General features: G+C 37.3%; 1 protein-coding gene across 1 annotated transcript; it reads right to left on the bottom strand.

The window, feature by feature from the left end:
• Positions 1-10,507: 10,507 nt before the first annotated feature.
• On the bottom strand, positions 10,508-19,744 carry LOC107576293 (IQ and ubiquitin-like domain-containing protein). The gene is made up of 12 exons (XM_016262501.1): positions 19,402-19,744; positions 18,576-18,710; positions 18,183-18,350; positions 17,933-18,108; positions 16,489-16,644; positions 16,182-16,392; positions 13,499-13,674; positions 12,652-12,822; positions 12,375-12,554; positions 11,522-11,770; positions 11,124-11,309; positions 10,508-10,858 (listed from the first exon to the last, which is right to left on the bottom strand). Exons 1-12 carry the CDS (start codon positions 19,691-19,693, stop codon positions 10,691-10,693), a joined length of 2,268 nt encoding a protein of 755 aa, XP_016117987.1. The 5' UTR covers positions 19,694-19,744; the 3' UTR covers positions 10,508-10,690.
• Between the last annotated feature and the right edge of the window lie 426 nt (positions 19,745-20,170).

The following is a 20,170-nucleotide window of genomic DNA, read 5'->3' as shown; positions in this document are numbered from 1 at the left end:
TAATCGTGACTTTGTATTTCACAAATGCAACTTTCTGTCACACAACTGAGACTGTATTTCTTGTAACTGCTACTTTACATCTCAAAATTGTGACTTTATACCATTACAATTTTTTTTAACTAATGTTACTTTATGTTTTATTGTAATCTTCATCTCACAATTGTCTGAAAATCTTAAATGGCTTCCATTTGAACAATCTAAAATAAAAAAGGGGGGTTAGGTTTTCGTAACTCTGTGAATCATATAACGGAAATTGTGCCTATGGAAAACTTAAGAATCCAATGGAAAAAGTCACAAGGAGTTGGCCTCTGACCAGCTGTAATGTAAAATCTGATGCTTTCTTCATGACCTCCCTTTAAATGGTCATTTCAGTCAGGATTACCAAGGATTTGAAATGCAAAATGGTGTTTCTTTGAAACATCATTGGACAACCTGGACTCAGTGTTTTTACAGAGCATTCATTCCATCCAGTCGGCACTATTACACATTAATCGCAATCCTCAAGCTTTCTCAAGGTACAAGATCAAAGCCTTTTCCAGTGTCCAAAGATTACAAAAAAATTGCACAATACTGGTGGGAAAAATAAAAGAGAAAATCTAACTTACCTTTGACTTACTTTACTCATGCACAGATGGAAAGATCGAACAATAACCTAACAATCTCATGTTGCTCTCAGGGCCCACAAAGTTTTTCATAACACCTTCATTTCACCAAACAAATGGGGAACACATTTATAGGGAAATTCCTGTTTACTCTGATACTGAAGCCTGATTTGTTCACACACGTGTAGCTGCACGAACCAATGGTGCTTCAACCTGCTAAAAGGGGAAGAGCCGACCTCTATATAAGGCGGCTCTGAGTGCCATTTCGTCAGAATTTTTCGCCTTTAGCGATGAAGATCATCTCCTCGCTGACTCTGCAAGCAAGAAGCCGAAGAAGGAAGAAGCTCAGCTCAGCCTGCTGCTCGCAACTGTAGAAGGAGCCCCTGCCAGCGGAAGAAGCCACAAGCCTTCCCCTGCGGTCATCCGGCACATTTAAGAGCACATTTCCAGCAACATTGCTGCAAATGTCATGCTGCAAATGTGTGGCAGTTGGGCACAGTGAGTGCGTCGCCTGTCTGGGTCACGGCCCCACAGAGGCTACTCCTCTCCCAAGAAAAATGGCGGGCCCAGGCATCTGAACCGTGCACTTATGAATCGCCCGTTCAAGATGCTGACTTACAAACAGATCCTCGTGCAAATATGCCCCGGGGACTGTTTTTTTTATCGGTGGATCTGAAAGATGCTTGCTTTCTTATCAGATAGCCCCCAATCACAGACCACTCTTGAGATTCGCGTTCGAGGGGGTGGCTTATCAATATTCAGTTCTGACTGTCTCTGGCCCATGCACAAGTGAATGGACGTGGCTCTTTCCTCTGTGAGACAGATGGGAATCTGCATTATGAATTTCCTAGACGATTGGCTGGTCTTAGCCAGATCGGAACAGGAACTCATCGCTCACAGGTCGCTGCTGCTCTGCCACCTGGAGCGGGTTGAACTAAAAATCAGTTTAGCCAAGAGCTCTCTGTCTCCCAGCCAGCGTGTTGTCTTTCTGGGGACAGCTATCGATTTTGCCCAGATGCGGGCATGGATTATGCCGGAACGCTCCCTGATAATTCAGCAGCTAGCAGCGTCATTCAGACCCTCTTGGTGCCTGGGACATTTTCATCAGGGTAACCCACCGCTGCATCAGTGCTGTGGCCCTTTAGAAAGAACCAAACCTGTTTCAATCAGGCATCCCATCTGGACTGACCCCCAGATGGAAGGTAGTCATGACAGATGCCTCCAACTCAGATTGAGGAGCTCTGTATGAGGGCAGACTGGCGTTTGGCTCCTGGTCAAACCTGGAGCTATGCTTGCACATCAACTGCCTCGAGATGATGGCAGTTTTTCTAGACCTAAAAACCTTCCTGCCGGCCTTAAAGGGGCACCACGTCCTGGTCCATTTGGACAACATATGGGTGGTAGCCTTTATAAATCGCCAAGGCAGTTTCAGGTCATGCTCCCTCCACAGGTTGGCTCAACGCCTCCTTTTATGGGCACAGGGCAAAAAGGGCTGAAAGCAGTTCATGTGCTGGGCAGACTGAACCAGGGTGCAGACATGCTGTCCAGGGGCAATGTAGCTCCAGGAGAATGGAGACTACATCACCAAATGGTTCAAACGATCTGGTTTGTCTTGAAGAAGGCAAGGTGGACCTCTTCCCCTCAGAAGACAACTTTCATTGCATGTGGTTTCCCGAGTTGATTCAGCTGCTATCGGCAGCCCCTTGGCCGATACCATTGGGGATGGACCTCCTCTCGCAAGCAAAGGACATGATTTGGCATCCCCAGTCAGAGATGTGGAGCCTTCATGTTTTCTGACTGGTGTGCAGCATGGAACGAGGACCCATCCTCTTGTGATGTGTCCTATGTGCTAACCTTTCTACAAGACCTACTGGATAAGGGGCGCAAACAGCCTGGTCGTTAGGTTTCTGAGGGGTGCTCGAAGATTGAATCCGCCTCGCCCTCATAGTGTGCCGACTTGAGACTTATCTATAGTCCTCAGGGCCCTACAGGATCATCCTTTCGAGCCGCTCGGCTGACTTGCAGACCCTGTTGCTTAAGACTGCCCTCCGTCTGGCTTTGGCGTCGGTCAAGTGAGTGGGTGACCTGCAAGCACTGTCAGTCCAGTGCTTCATGTCTTGAGTTTGCGCCTAACGACTGTAGAGTTGTCCTCAAACTGAGACATGGCTATGTGCCGAAAGTGCTTTCCATTCAGAGTACAAGTCATCACCCTTCTAGCGCTCCCCAATTCAGAAGGTGAGAAGGGGCTCTAATCCACTCTGCCCATTTCGGGCACTTAGAGTGTATGTTAAGCGTATGACTCGCTGGATAGTGGATGCTATAGCCCTGGCTTATGCCACAGCGGGCTTACAGTGTCCTGTAGGAGTGAAAGCACACTCCATCAGAAGGATGGCCTCCTCCTGGGCTTGGTCCAGCAAGATTTCTATTGGTGATATTTGTGCGGCCACTGGCTGGTCATCGCTGTCTACCTTCACCAGGATTTATAACTTGGACGTCCCTGCCCTGCAGGCACAGATTGGTCCACTAAAGTCTACCTAATCTCCTTTCTTAATGGAGAGGATTAAGTTATGTCCTCAGCCTAAATGGCTTGGGTCTCATTATTGGCTCATGCTTACAGGAGCCCTTAGTATGGGGGTTCTGGGGCTGGGCTCGCAGAGCTGCTTCGTTCTGCACTTGCTAATAGCATGGCGCTATTGGACGCATTCCCCATAAGCGTGTCAATGCAATGGGAGAGACCGTTCGAAAGGGAATGCTCCATTTACTAACGTAACCTCGGTTCTCCGAGATAAGGGAACGAGCGTTGCGTAGGCTGCCGTGCTATAAGGCTGCACACAAATTGTTGACTGTTGCTTCAGGCAAAAGATTCTGATGAAATGGCAGACATATATAGAGGTCGGCTCCTCCCCATTTGGCGGGCTGAAGTGCCATTGGTTCGTGCAGCTACACAAACGTGAACAAATCAGGCTTCATTATCAGAGTAAACAGGAACAGAGGTAACATTAGTAACCAGAGTGTTTTCTTTGTTACCATTTTGAAGCTATCATTGCATTGAGCAGTGAACTGAAAGTACACAGATCGGTACAGTAAACACCAATTAAATCGTCAAACTGGAGAAACAGAAAAAAAACAAATAGACACGAGACAATCTCAGCAAAGTCTTCAGGAACCGTAATTTATAATTAGTTCCAGCTCTTTGTATCTCAGCAGATTTAATGTTGTATTTCAAAAAAGCTAAATGTATTTCCAGCGTTGCGCAAACTTAAGCCTAAACTACATGTATTCATCATTTCGTTACAGTTTAACGGTTTTATTAGTTTGCAGTGCACATTTTTTGTTCACACAAACCTGCACGTTTTGTGCAGTCGTCTCTGACTGCATGATTGCATTGATTGGCATTGTTAGGATAAAGCACAGGACACCTTAGCTAGTTGTATACATTGATTTCAGTTCGATGAGCACTTGCGATGCTTTAATACTGTTATTAGTTGTTATCATTTGTTGAATAAATCACTGCCTGCAACAAATGAAATAAACCTATATAAATGTATCTGTGGAGTCCACGAATAATTCAAAAATAGTTAAAAGTCAACTATTAAAAAGAATAGCTGAACATAAGTTCACAAATAAAATATATTGTTTAAATTGTTACTGCCTCGAGTTATTATTTTGGAATAAATGTAAAATGCTTAAAAACACTAACTTGATGAGATTCATACTTGGCTTTAATAAACAGAATATTGATTACATTGCTAATGTAAAAATATAAAACAGATTTTTCCCCCCTTTCTGGTAGTGTAAGTGATGTTTATTTAACCAAGAACATGTGACTGGGATAGGAATTTACATTTGATTAAAAAAAAAAATAATAATAATAATTTCAGAACACCACCCCACACCACTGCTGTGGACATATTTTTGTATACTGGTGTGATGATCCATTTGTTAACTTGCCCTGTTACGAGTCTGTTCAACATTCTCCACTGTTGTCATGGTTGTGAACTGCCTGCTGTCTGGTTGTAAACTATGATACAGTCATACACTGTCTCAAAAAATGTTGCTGAAATGTCAATGTTTTTTCACGTTTTCAATATAAAATATTTAAACTTTTACAAACAAATATCAATTTACAAATGAAGATTATCACAAGGTTTAAGGTTCCATTTTGCACAGTGAAACCAAAAATCCCAGAACACCTGGATGATTACAGCCACACTGATTTCCAGTAATAGCACAGATACAGACATGTGCACCAACTACCATTTCAATTATTTATTGCTATGCTCTTCTGTTACCTTTTAAGTTTGAAAACTGTCTTCCTCTGGCAATGAATGAAATACCGTTCACCACCATATCAGTGGCCTAATAAACATTTTGCAACCTACACCGACTTATTTTCTGCCATCTGTTCTTTGACCATGTGTTGCACTGTGTACCTGGATGATACACAATGATGATCATTGATACAAATGCATGATCTATTTTGATGCACAACAAACACTAATCCAACAATTTATAAATCATACATTTTCATAAACATTCTTAATTGGGCTTTAATTAGAGGCCATTTTTATAAATATATATAAAAAATAAAGTGGAATAAAGATTGGATCATGGCCTTGATTAGCTTTTGCTAACTAGATGTTGGTATAACATTGGTGTGGATGTTTGATACTGTGTGAGACAGTGACATTTTGTTTTTAAAAATATGAATTCAATAGTGATGCACACTCAAAATCCAGGAAAATGTTAGGCATGGTGGATGTGATTAATAAAGTCAAGTTTTCCTGAATTTTGAGGATGAACCACTATTTAATTCTTGTTACAAACTAAAAAGATTTATGCACCAAAACAAGACAACATAGACAAGAGAGTGTGATGTTAACGTCCTTGTAGAATCTGCTGTATAAAATTATGACACATTATAAAGCTATTCTTCTAAGATCAAATGTAAGATACGTAAAAAAAAAAAAAAACTTGATTCTGGCAGTAAAGACATTTATAATGTTACAAAAGATTTCTATTTCAAATAAATGCTGTTCTTCTGTATAACAGTTTCCACACTTCATTAAGCAGTACAACCATTTTCAACTAATAATAAGAAATGTTTCTTGAGCAGCAAATCAACATATTAGAAAGATTTCTGAAGGATCTTGTGACACTGAAGATGGAAGAAGTTGAGATCTTACATCACAGGGAAAAAATAGAAAACAGTTATTTTAAATTGTAAAAACTATTTCACAATATTATTTGTAATCAGATAAATGCAGTTGGTGAACATGAACAAAGAACCTTACTAATACAAAACCTTTCAACAGATATTATATTATCAAAACAAGCACACCTATGAATATTTGTAAATACAATTATTTTGTTAACATCAAATTAGTTGCTTGCTCTATTCCATAAAATGCCATGAAGTTATTTGTTTTCTCATTTACAGTGTACCAAAATGTAAGCAATGCATACAACTAGCTGAAGTTTGCTGTGCTTTTTCCTAACATTACGCAAAGAATGATCAGTCAGTGATGGCTGCACAACATGTGCAAACTAATAAAAACAGTATAAACTGTTACGAAATGATGAACAAATGTAGTTTAGGCATATGTTTGCGCAACGCTGAAAATATATTTACCTTTTTTGAAATATTCCATTAAACCTGCTGAGATGCAAGGAGCGTTAATGCTTAACGAGAGACTTCATATTCTGCTGTTCTGTGGCAACTTTCTCTGATTTATAGGACCAAATATATTTACAGTGTTGCACAAACTACATTTGTTTATCATTTCCTAACAGTTTATAATGTTTTTATTAGTTTACAGTGCACGTTTTGTGCAGTCGTCCCTGACTGAATGATTGCAGGCATTCTTTGTGTAATGTTAGGATAAAGCACAGCAAACTTCAGCTAGTTGTAGCCTATACATTGATTTCAGTTCTCTGTGCTCTTCGTTTGTAGCTTGCGATGCTTTAAAACTGGGTCTGTTATTAGTTATCATTTGTTGAATACATCACTGCCTGCAACAATTGAAATAAACCTATAAACGTATCTGTGGACATTTTAATTTTTTTTTGTATACTGGTGTGATGATCCATGTCTTAACTTACCCTGTTCAACATTCTCCATGTTGTCTGGTTGTGAATTGTCTGCTGTCTGGTTGTAAACTATGATACAATCATACACTGCTGCAAAAACATGTTGCTGAAATTTCTTTCTTTTTTTCATGTTTCCAATGTAAAATAGTTAAACATCTTTACAAACAAATGTAAATTTACCAATTAAGATTATCACAAGGTTTATGGTTCCATTTGCACAGTGAAACCAACAATCCCAGAACACCTGGATGATTACAGCCACACTGATTTCCAGTAATAGCACAGATACAGACATGTGCACCAACTACCATTTCAATTATTTATTGCTATGCTCTTCTGTTACCTTTTAAGTTTGAAAACTGTCTTCCTCTGGCAATGAATGAAATACCGTTCACCACCATATCAGTGGCCTAATAAACATTTTGCAACCTACACCGACTTATTTTCTGCCATCTGTTCTTTGACCATGTGTTGCACTGTGTACCTGGATGATACACAATGATGATCATTGATACAAATGCATGATCTATTTTGATGCACAACAAACACTAATCCAACAATTTATAAATCATACATTTTCATAAACATTCTTAATTGGGCTTTAATTAGAGGCCATTTTTATAAATATATATAAAAAATAAAGTGGAATAAAGATTGGATCATGGCCTTGATTAGCTTTTGCTAACTAGATGTTGGTATAACATTGGTGTGGATGTTTGATACTGTGTGAGACAGTGACATTTTGTTTTTAAAAATATGAATTCAATAGTGATGCACACTCAAAATCCAGGAAAATGTTAGGCATGGTGGATGTGATTAATAAAGTCAAGTTTTCCTGAATTTTGAGGATGAACCACTATTTAATTCTTGTTACAAACTAAAAAGATTTATGCACCAAAACAAGACAACATAGACAAGAGAGTGTGATGTTAACGTCCTTGTAGAATCTGCTGTATAAAATTATGACACATTATAAAGCTATTCTTCTAAGATCAAATGTAAGATACGTAAAAAAAAAAAAAAACTTGATTCTGGCAGTAAAGACATTTATAATGTTACAAAAGATTTCTATTTCAAATAAATGCTGTTCTTCTGTATAACAGTTTCCACACTTCATTAAGCAGTACAACCATTTTCAACTAATAATAAGAAATGTTTCTTGAGCAGCAAATCAACATATTAGAAAGATTTCTGAAGGATCTTGTGACACTGAAGATGGAAGAAGTTGAGATCTTACATCACAGGGAAAAAATAGAAAACAGTTATTTTAAATTGTAAAAACTATTTCACAATATTATTTGCCATTTTCAACTAATAATAAGAAATGTTTCTTGAGCAGCAAATCAACATATTAGAAAGATTTCTGAAGGATCTTGTGACACTGAAGATGGAAGAAGTTGAGATCTTACATCACAGGGAAAAAATAGAAAACAGTTATTTTAAATTGTAAAAACTATTTCACAATATTATTTGTAATCAGATAAATGCAGTTGGTGAACATGAACAAAGAACCTTACTAATACAAAACCTTTAAACAGATATTATATTATCAAAACAAGCACACCTATGAATATTTGTAAATACAATTATTTTGTTAACATCAAATTAGTTGCTTGCTCTATTCCATAAAATGCCATGAAGTTATTTGTTTTCTCATTTACAGTGTACCAAAATGTAAGCAATGCATACAACTAGCTGAAGTTTGCTGTGCTTTTTCCTAACATTACGCAAAGAATGATCAGTCAGTGATGGCTGCACAACATGTGCAAACTAATAAAAACAGTATAAACTGTTACGAAATGATGAACAAATGTAGTTTAGGCATATGTTTGCGCAACGCTGAAAATATATTTACCTTTTTTGAAATATTCCATTAAACCTGCTGAGATGCAAGGAGCGTTAATGCTTAACGAGAGACTTCATATTCTGCTGTTCTGTGGCAACTTTCTCTGATTTATAGGACCCTGTACGTTATAAAAACCTTAATGGCAGTGATTCTCAACTCTGGCCCTCAAAGTCCATTTCCTACAGAATTAAGCCCCAACCTTGATCAAACTCACCTGCCTGTAACTTTCTAGTAATCATGACGACCTTGATTTGCCTGTTCAGGTGTATTTTATTAGGGTTGGAGCTAAACTCTGCAGAAAACCTCGAGGGCCAGAGTTGAGAACCTCTGCAATAAAGGTTTGGCATACCTGTATAGTACTTAACTTTATGATCAATTTCACCAAAAAACTATCAGGCATCCTGTACTCATTGAGTTTACGTCACAGCAGTCAGTTTTTTTCTGCACATACATAAGTTACCTTCAGTTTGTGGCACAGCCCGGTGGGTCATCATCTCAACTGGCTGCAGTGTGTTTTTTCTTAACTGTTCCCACTTACTGACAAGTCACACCTACTTATATGAAATGAAAATGTGCAAAAATGCTGCACAACATGTGCAAACTAATAAAAACAGTATAAACTGTTACGAAATGATGAACAAATGTAGTTTAGGCATATGTTTGCGCAACGCTGAAAATATATTTACCTTTTTTTAAATATTCCATTAAACCTGCTGAGATGCAAGGAGCGTTAATGCTTAACGAGAGACTTCATATTCTGCTGTTCTGTGGCAACTTTCTCTGATTTATAGGACCCTGTACGTTATAGTACTAAATAAGTTTGAATCATTTAACCACCACAGCGTAAAGTCTCCATTGGCAAAACGCATGATTTGTGTCGATTGCAAGTGATGTAATTTTGTTTCTTTTTTTTCTCTCGTCTTTACCACCCGGCTACTGTTGTAAAATGTTGAGAGATTCAATTAAAAAAATTATAATAAAATAGAATAAATAAATAAAAAAGATTGCAGAAGTGCAGTCTGAGAGTCAATGTGCATGTCTGCAGCCAGACCCTTCTCAGATGATCGGTCAAACACTTAATAGTGCAATGGTGCTTGTAGATAGAAGACGTTTGGGAACACACTTTTACACTGAATGGTTTCTCTGTGAAAATCTCAAAACAGTCAATAATCACTGCTACTCTGGGTCCAAAAGGACTCCACAAACTAGCGAGGCATAATTTTGTGCCTGTTGTTTAAATAGTGTTTGTGCAGGCGGATCCAATCTGAGGTACATAAGTTAACAGAAGTATTTCAAATGAATTGAGAATTTTTCCTTTGGTCTGACATGAGAAGCAGCATAAGGCCATAAAAACCTTAATGGCAGTGATTCTCAACTCTGGCCCTCAAAGTCCATTTCCTACAGAATTAAGCCCCAACCTTGATCAAACTCACCTGCCTGTAACTTTCTAGTAATCATGACGACCTTGATTTGCCTGTTCAGGTGTATTTTATTAGGGTTGGAGCTAAACTCTGCAGAAAACCTCGAGGGCCAGAGTTGAGAACCTCTGCAATAAAGGTTTGGCATACCTGTATAGTACTTAACTTTATGATAAATTTCACCAAAAAACTATCAGGCATCCTGTACTCATTGAGTTTACGTCACAGCAGTCAGTTTTTTTCTGCACATACATAAGTTACCTTCAGTTTGTGGCACAGCCCGGTGGGTCATCATCTCAGCTTCTATGGCATCGCTTGAAGAACCTTTTGAAGCACCTTTATTTTTAAGAGTGTAGCTACTCTTTTTACCAAGTAGTATTTTACAAAATACCAATGAAGCTGAAAATGAAAATAAAAATCATAAAACTTCTTCCTCAATTACTGTTGAGTGTTAAGTAATTAGCATTAATGAATGATCCTAATGAATGGAAAACATAGAAGAGAGAAGCGAAAGATTTTAATGATCAGGCCGAATTGCACAGTGCAGTGGAGTAGAGACAAAAAATACGGCCCCGCTACTCCCGGTTTTAATCGACATATAAGATACTCAAATTCTATAAATGATCTCGAAGAAGATTTTAGATCTATATACTTTACTGTCTGAAGTCCACAAATAGCGAAGCTACATTAGTCCCTGAGCGCCCCGCAGGATTGTGGGTAGCGTCTTAGCGATTCTACTTGGTCGCCTTGGTGATGGACTTGGAGACCAGTAGGTTGCAGAGGGCAGCAGGCTGTATTTCAGTGTCGTGGAGACATTTAGCCATCGCAGGAATCTGGGAGAAGTACTTCCTGGCCAATGCGTGTTTCTGCTTGACGTTACGGATAACTACCACATCGTATGCCTGCAAGTGAAAACAGCAGCCATTTGTATGGTGGAACGAATGGGTTTGCTCTCAAGTGGTGGCAGAGACAAATGTGTTCTGTATATGCAGATGTAATCCTTGATCTTTTTCGACTAAAGCCTGATTATATATTACACTATTCTACGATATTTTTTTTTTATTATGCAATCTGCTGGTAGCTCTACTTGGTACTTAGATTAGTGCAATAATGCCTGAATATTTGATATTCAGAATATGACCAGAAGTGACCACAGTACCACAGTACCTTCTCAATGTCCTCCAGTTTGAGATGGGCAGCCGCCTCGTCCTTCATAAGGAGGATGCAGTTCCATGGGCTCCAGTCCAAATGCTTCTCCCAGCGCACCAGCAGTAAATCATGAAGGTCTTTCCAGCCACTCAAAGCAGACTGAGCCCCCCACAGCACATCCACCAGGTACCGCAGGTCCTGCTCCTAATGAGGAAGGGAAGTGTCTTGAACACAGCATGAACTTGGTATTCTGTTCTGCTTAAAGCAAATTTATTCCTGCCTTCTCAAACAAAATAACTACTATGACTATGTTTAAAATCTTAAAATCACAAGTGGAGGAAAAAAGGCAGGTTTTGCAAAAACTGACATGGCTCTTTCTATACAGTTGAAATGAATCATGAATGATTAAACTTTACCTGCAGCAGGTAAGTGATTTTGGCTTCTGGGCCGCACTCGGCCTCAGATTCACGCAGGCATCTAAGAATGTTCTTGTAAAGAGAGAAGTCTTCTCTGCGACGGGCCTCATTGTCTAAATCCATGCAGCGGCGACAGAGGCCAACCGCAGACGCATTAGTGTTCACAGCAAAGTCAGTGGACGACTGATACTCATTACAGCCACGACACAAATAAATGTTCTTTTTCAGGTCGGCAGGATCCCGAGGCACCTGTGGAGAGCAGGGTAAACAATGTTGGTTTCAAGGAGAGATACTGTAACTAACCAAAACTTTTTTTATATCAGTACTTTTAATGCCAGCCACAGTGATTTTGAAGTACTGGGTGAACTTCGCCCAATGTTGCAGTTGAAACCAGCTCATTTGAGTCCAAGTCACGACCGAGTCCAAGACCATGAAAATATTGACTTAAGACTCGGACTCGAGGACCAGAGACGAAAACCAACACCATGAAAATATGGTCTTGAACATGGACTCAAAGACCACGACTAATACCATGAATATATAGTCTTGGACTTGGACTCAAGGACATATGGTATGAATTAGACTCATGGACCAAGACCAACACAATGAAAACATGGTCTTGGACTCTGACTCAAGGACCAAGACCATGAAAATATGATCTTTGACTCGGACTCAAAAAGCAGGACCATTAAAATATCGGACATGATGACCAAGACCGCAATCATATTTCTTTGTCATGGACATAACAATGGGAGCATGTGGACTTGGTCTTGCCTTGGAATCGACCCTCTTCTGGTCTCTGTCTTGACTTGAAAGAACTAGCCTTGACTACAACACTGGTTTAGCCACATACCCGCAGAAATTTGGACACTTGGGGGTTGAATGCAGCAGTTTTGATGTACTGGAAGAAGAGGGTGGCAATCCTCTTCCTCAACCCCTCCAGGTTGCTCTTTTTTTTAATGCCCCTCATCAGCAGGTCCACCTCCCTGTCAATCAAGTCCACTATGTCCTGTGTTAGCTTGCAATTATGTTCCTATTCACAAGAACATTTTAGTAATTAGATGAGCAAATACAGTATATGCTTTTAGGAAAGTGTTTATATTTTGTCCATATTTTGGACTACAGCTTACCTTTACGGTGTGTTTGAGAGTGAGAAGCACATCCAGACGTTCGTCTTTTGTGAACTGAGTCTGGGTAATGCTACTGTATAGGTCTCGCAGCTCCTTGGATCTGATAGTACACTGTGTGTCCATCTGCGTCACCTTCCCGTCAAATGCACGCCATTTCTTTGGCTCTGCACACTGAGGAGAAGACAAACACAATAATCTTTGCAATTTTACCATATTTTGCATTTAGGAGGATGTTAGAACTACATCACTCTTTTATTATTATTATTTTTATTTTTTTGCTTAGAGATGTTTATATTAATTAATATTATTTATTAGGTTATATTAGTTAATGTTTATCTTACTATAAAATGTAGTAAACTAATTAATAAATTAATGTTTACTTTCAAGAACATTTTGTTTACATATTCTTATTCTAGGTCTGGGTCATGAAGCAACAGTTAAAAAAAACACTGCTATAGAGGAAGTAAAATGAAACAGCCTGTAGGATGTCTGTTCTGAATTTTGATCTAGCATATTATCAGTTAGTTATCATTAGCCACTTGTCATGTTAAATTTTATTACATTGACATTTCTAGCACCTTAGGTTAAGGTTAAGCACCTTGCTTAAGGACACAAAGGTAAAAAGTTATTCTTCTAACACACAGATTTATAATTTATAAAATTTGAAAAAATTAATATTAGATTATTTTACATTTATTGAAAGTAATATTGTGACAATTGTGTTCTATTTTTTTAAACCAATTAAAAATGGAATTCGTCCTTTATTGCACTGTGAACAAACAAAGGTTTTGCTCTAAAGCAATACTGCATGCTCACGATGAGACAGCCGATTAGCAAAGATTGACACCTTGTTGAGAAAGGCTTGTATGGCCTTGTCCTGGTTCCTCGTGCCTGCAGCCATTCTGTGCCGTTCAATGGAGGAGATGAACTGGGTCTCTTGCTCCAGTAGAGCACACAGCGCTGCCTTTCTCTCTGCACCAGATAAGGTGACATTGATGCGTTCCACTTCCTCTATCCTCCATTCTGACACACAAAAATAAAGAATGAGAACCATCACACTAGCTTATATCCAAATCGTTGCACACATTACAACACATATATCTCCATCTCAAACCAACTACAATGTAGTAATTACAGCAAAGATATTAAAAAAATATATTCTATTACTAAATCTTTTAAAACAATGATCTGAAAAAATTAAGCACTGAATCTAATTTATCCAATTTATATACACTACCATTCAAAAGTTAGGGTAAGATTGTTTTGTTTTTGAAAGAAATCTCTCAAACTCACCAAGGTGGCATTTATTTAATAAAAAATACAGTAAAAACAGTAATAGTGTGAAATATTATTACAATAAAAAATAACTGTTTTCTATTTAATATAGTTTGAAAATTTAATTTATGCCTGTCATGCAAAGCTGAATATTTGGGCACCCATTACTCCAGTCTTCATTTTCGCAACGAGGCATTTGTTGCATCCAGTGGGGACATAATTACGGATTATAATGACTTATACTATCTTTTTACGCTTTGCGTTGCATCGTGCCACGTAAACATAAAACCATGTCTGCATTTGTGATCGGAGAAATGACAAACAACAAGCGCTACTCTACACTGCTCAAAACTCGCGTTTGAATCATCAGTGGCAAATTCTTTAAATATGAAAACGTACTTACAGTCTGTGATTTAGAAAAGTCGGCATTGTAGTCTACTCTACCAGGATCAGGAAACAGTCCTCCATAAAATGCGCTGCACACATCTGAATATTTGGGTTGAACTGTTCTGGAACAGTGTTGTAAATACAACTTAACCACTGATTTCTAGTCGTGTCCACTTTTGGAAGGCCAAATAAAGTATTTTCACTTTCGCAACGAAACACACAGCGTCTTCACAACATGGCGGCGGCAGCAACAATAAAGCTACTCATTTTGTCTTTGCGTGAACATTTGGGCGGTATTATGTAAATCTTCCCACATCGTGACGTAGACATGTGGGGGCGTGTTTAAACGAGGCATTTTAGGAGGGCGTGGACGAGTCTTAACTTTTATAAAGAATATCTTTAGGCTTGAGACTTTAGTCTATTCTCATTTTTACGGAACGATATCGATTCTTAAATCCAAAGAATCGATTAGTCTAGCCTGTTTTCAGTTAATGGATGGAACGTTGAAGGGCACCTCCCATCCAATATATCGCAATAAGCATTGTGCTTTGGTACTTTTAATATGAAACAAAGTCTCAGATTTCAAATTCTGTCCATTGTATTGCAGTATTCAAACAATAAATGCCATTTTGGCGCTGTTTAATGTGGCGTGACAGATCGCTGTAGTGCCTCGATCAACAGATGCGACAGCGCGAGGCGCACGTGAACTGATCATCTCCTCCACATTAATACCAGTTTCAGCACAAAATAAACATGACTAAACATCCGAAGTTACGTTAAAAGAAAAAGCATAACTTTACAATCTGTATCCTGTCTCATGTAATCGCTCAATCAGTGTTTCAGCCGAGCAAAGACATCAATATAACGGTTTGTAAACAATGTCACATGACGTCACATTTACCTCAGAAAAACTTATTCGGTGACCATAAACTCATTAGTCAGATAGAAAAATAAACTGTAGAGAGGGGCATTTTGCTAAATATATGCACCATATAACATATTCATTATAAATTTTACTGTTCTTCAATGTTTAATTTATGTTTAATAAATCCATCAAGTTTTTATGACAGCCACCATTATGTTTATATGTCAAAAAACTAATTGAATGTTATTATGTAATTGTAACTTTATTATTTTAAAAACTTCATTAAGTGTAATTTTTAAAAATCAGTCAATTTTAACCTTCAATATTATAGTAATGTAGTACCAACTGACATGTGTTTTTTTACAGCATTAGTTGAGAGATTTTTTTTCCTTGAGAAAATTTGGCATGTACTGTACCTGATATATTTCCAAAATAATCGATATTGATTTGAATCGAATCAAATCGCAAGCTTGTGAATGAGAATCGAATCAAATCGTGAAATTTGTGTCAAAACCCAGCCCTAAAAAACACAGTGATGCACAACAGTATTTAATTATATTTTACTTCACAAAATGAGGACAGTCTGTAAAGGGACTGAAATGAATCAGTCAATCATTTATTATAAGCAGTTCATTTGCATGAACTGACTGAACCCACCTATTGACTAAAAAGCTGCACACATACATGGAGTATATGACCGAAAAAGCAGTAGCTTGTAAAAGCTATTATGAAAGCAGCTAAGCAGTTGATATGCTACTAAAACGTAGTAAAGCTGATCTTTTTTCTAGGTTAAAATACAGCTTAATGGGCAGAGTCAAATATAATTCATTTGAGGACTATCTGTGTGTTCATGGAGTTTCAGGAAGACCTGTTATTAAAATAAAGTCAATATTTTTGCAATTCTATTGGGTGAGTCTAGTGGTGCAGAAAATACACTCTTCACCTTTAAGTTAGTAGCATTGCTACTTGTAGTTAGTTACTACACAAACACTCACTTACTGACTTTTCATGGCATTATAAAGCAGATCAAAATCTGCCTTTGACTCCGGATTCATCCTGCGGTGATATTCATCTCTGATCTGCTGCTCTTTCTCCTCTTTCGTCCTTCTCTTTTTATTTTCCAGCCATGCTAGATGCTGCTCTTTAGCCTGTCTCAAGTTGTCTGTGAAACACTTGGCTAGCCAACACCTGACATATGACTGTAGTGTAATGACCTGAGGAAAGCATACACACACATACAAGCATTTGTCATGAACAGTGAAAGCACAGAATGAACGCAATTCCCTCTCAACCCCAACAAACACACGTACAGCTCTCAGTATCTTGCTGTGATACTCTCCTGCAGTGATGTAAGTCTCTGGGGTGATGAGCTTGTCCTCCATGTTGGACACATAACAGCCGATTTTGGTCATCTGAGTCGAGGCGTTCTTGGAGCACTGCTGAGCCTGGTTCTTCAACTCAACCGTCTGTTTAAAGGGAAAAGAAAATTAGAAGTATGCACTGCAGTCAAAACAGCAACCCAGATTTGAAGCTACACTGTGCATTTATTTGATGAAAAATATAGTAAAAACAGTAATATTGTAAAATCTTATACAATGTAAAATAACAGTTTTCTATGTTACTATATTTTAAAATGTAATTTATCCCTGTTTTCAGCAGTCATTACTCCGGTCTTCAACGTCACATGATCCTTCAGAAATCATTCTATGCATATTTAGTGCACAAGAAACATTTATTATTATTATTATTATTATCAATGTTAAAATAGTTTTGCTGTTTAATATTTTTGTGGAAACTAATATATATTTTTTAAAGATACTTTGATAAACAGAAAGTTCAAAACACCATTTAAACAACATCTTACAACATCTTTTGTAACATTATAAACCGCCACTTTTAAATAATTTATTATGTCCTTGTTGAATAAAAGTATGAATATATTTTAAAAAGTGTTTTATTGCTTCTATTTATTTTGTGAAAAACAGAATAATTGGAACCTGTATTTTATTCATCCAAAGTTTCATAAATAAATAAATAAACAAAACAAACAAACAATGTACTAAATAAATGTACTAAAATATGTAATAGCTGATTTGGAATATAAAAGAATAAAATATGTTTTGTTCTGCCCTAGTTATATTTGTGGTCAATAATATTGTGATTTTGGTCAAATTTTATAATCTTTTTAAAAATGTAATTCATTTTTAAATCCAATTGTCTTGACATTATAAAGTGAGCCGATGTTTTATAAATCATTAAATATATGGGTAACAATTAAAAAAAAAGAAAAAAGTTTTTATTAAAGATTCCCTCCATGTGTGTGTGTGTGTGTGTGTTTTATAAACAATAAACAATGGATACATAATTAAAATATAAGGGATCATTTTTATACAAACAAATTTTTTATAAATATTTTAATAAACAATATTAAAATGTTTAATATTACAATACAATATATTTGAAATATTATATATAATACATATTTTATATACAGTATATTTGATCTAGAATTAAAAGTTTAATTAAATAGCTAATTTTCATAAGCAAATGCATTATATGCCATTCTTTCACTAAGTGATAGTTCCTTTAATTCAATGTAAATGAAATTGAGGCAAAGAGATGAAAGTTCTGTCCATTTAAAGTGTTTTATTACTGTGTAAGGTGTCATTCATTCAGGGGTTCGGCATAGTGGAAATCAACAAACAAGACTGGAATCCATTTTATAGTGTGTAAGGTGTGTAAGTGTGCGCACACCTGTGTATCCCTGCTGAACATCTCAACGCCCCTGTCAGGCTTCTTCTTGGGCATCGTCAGTACAGCAGCATGATGATACTCTGCCTTGGTCACCTTGTGACAGTATCCTCCCAGAAACGCCTTCCCTCGAGTGGCTCTCTCGATCTCCACCACCAAGTCCTGATACAAGTCTGTGTCTTCAAGCGAGAGACTTGTCACAAAGGCTTGTCTGTCCTTGTGATGCTTTAGTCAGCTGTAACTTTGTGTGTACCTGTTTGCACTCTGACAGTGATGACATCCGGCATGTTGTACTCCTGCTGTGGTTTGATTGGTCTCATGAGGAAATTCTCGGGGTCTAGCGAGCTCATCTCAAACTGGATCATCCCATGTGGCTGCACACCAATGTCCATTAGCGTCTGGTCATCATCCACACGTTTTCCTAGAAATAAATAACAAAAAATTAGAGAATTTTAATGCGCCCTTGGCAACATTATAGGTTAGGATAATTGGGACATTTTTTCCCCCAGTCATCTCACTGGCAAAAAGTGTCCCAATTTACCTCAATTCACCTCTACAGTATGTATGTTCTTTTATTCTCAGAAATGTCCGAATTTTTCACAATTTCTCCTACGAAGGCCACTTTCAAATATCTTTAGCATCTTACCGTCTAGAGTGATTTGTATAATGTCTGATGGGACCCTCAGCTCTAAGCTGAAGTATTTTTTCAGATCCAGGATCGTGAGGCCAATAGTGAAGGCCACCGTTATCATGTGCCTCTCTGGCATCAGCAAGATCTTAACTGGAAGAACAAGAAACACAAATGCATTAGAAATAGAAATATTCATATGAATATACAAAAATGATTTAGGTATATAACAGAGAATGTGCTTAATATTTGTTTACATTTTTTGCAAAAAACAAAAAAACTGTAATAGTACTTCAATGGTATTGGATGGTAATACCATTTTTTTAAACAATGGTACTAAATAACTACCATATTCTATAACACGGTGTCTATAACAGTGTTATTTGGATATTGTTTATATATTATTATAGATTTTATTAATATTTAAATGAACATTTATTTTCAGATTTTCTTTTTTAGTAATTTTTTACTTTTTTATATTACTATTTAAATGTATTTTTAGTTCAGTTTAAGTTTTTATTTATTTATGCATTCCTATTTATTCACAATAGATACATTTAGTTTTTCATATATTTTATTTCTGCTTTATTTTAATTAACAAAATGCTTTTAATTGCTCTAGGTTTAGTTAACAACAATAACCCTGCTCTAAGACTACTAGGATATTACCATGGTACATGGCCAAAAACAATATTTTAATTTGGTGCATGACCAACACATGCTATATTATCATGGTACCATGTTAAAAAACATGGTATTACCAAAATACCATGCCCCAAACAATCATGGTAATAATACCACAGTATTTTTGTACGTTTGTATTACTGAGGTAAATTATGTTTCACCAGTTGCTGTTGAGCTTCCCACATCACTGGATGAAAGTGTCTGGTTGGATTCACTTCCTTGTTGGTTTATACTGTCTTGGTCTCTCTGGTCTTCAGTTGAATCCGCAATATGTTCTTCTTGTAAAAGCATGTCAGTGGCGGTACAGCCGTCCACTTTGATCTCGTGCGTAGATTCAGCATTTTCATCGTCTTCATGAACTTCAGTCTCGGTCTGAATGACTTCTTGTAACACCCTTTGCTCCGCGGCGAAACTGGCTTCAGGACTCACAGCTTCACTCTCCGGCTCTGACATGGCAAATTTATTACACCTAAACGCTTAAAACATACTGTTCAATCATAACACGATTTCTTCTGATATTTTTGAAAGAAATTTGACGGCGAAATTTTTGTTAAGGTTCAAAATAAATTAGTCGAGCGCAGGTTTACACTGACTTGAAAGTGTTTGACCGCTGCTATGGTAACCGTGGTGCCACTAGTGATGTACGATTAGCAAATGAGTCGTTCTCTTGAGCCGATTCTTTTTTTAAAGATTCGATTGAACCGATTCACAAAGCGTTTGTAATTGAATGGGATGACTTGGTTTAGGAGTAATTAAAACTCTAATATTGTTAGCAATTTATAATTAGAATTAACATTTAAAAACATAATTTTATAAGAATATGGTCTATTACCCTTACAAAACTGACCTTTGTAATAGCATCAGAGGCCACTTTATGTATGCCTAAGAATAGAATAAGTAATAGAAAAGTTAATTATCTCATGTGATATC

The sequence above is a fragment of the Sinocyclocheilus grahami genome, unplaced genomic scaffold (assembly GCF_001515645.1).
Source record: "Sinocyclocheilus grahami isolate Dianchi unplaced genomic scaffold, SAMN03320097.WGS_v1.1 scaffold31.1, whole genome shotgun sequence".
Taxonomy (NCBI): Eukaryota; Metazoa; Chordata; class Actinopteri; order Cypriniformes; family Cyprinidae; genus Sinocyclocheilus; species Sinocyclocheilus grahami.
This window is presented reverse-complemented; position numbering and strand designations above follow the sequence as displayed.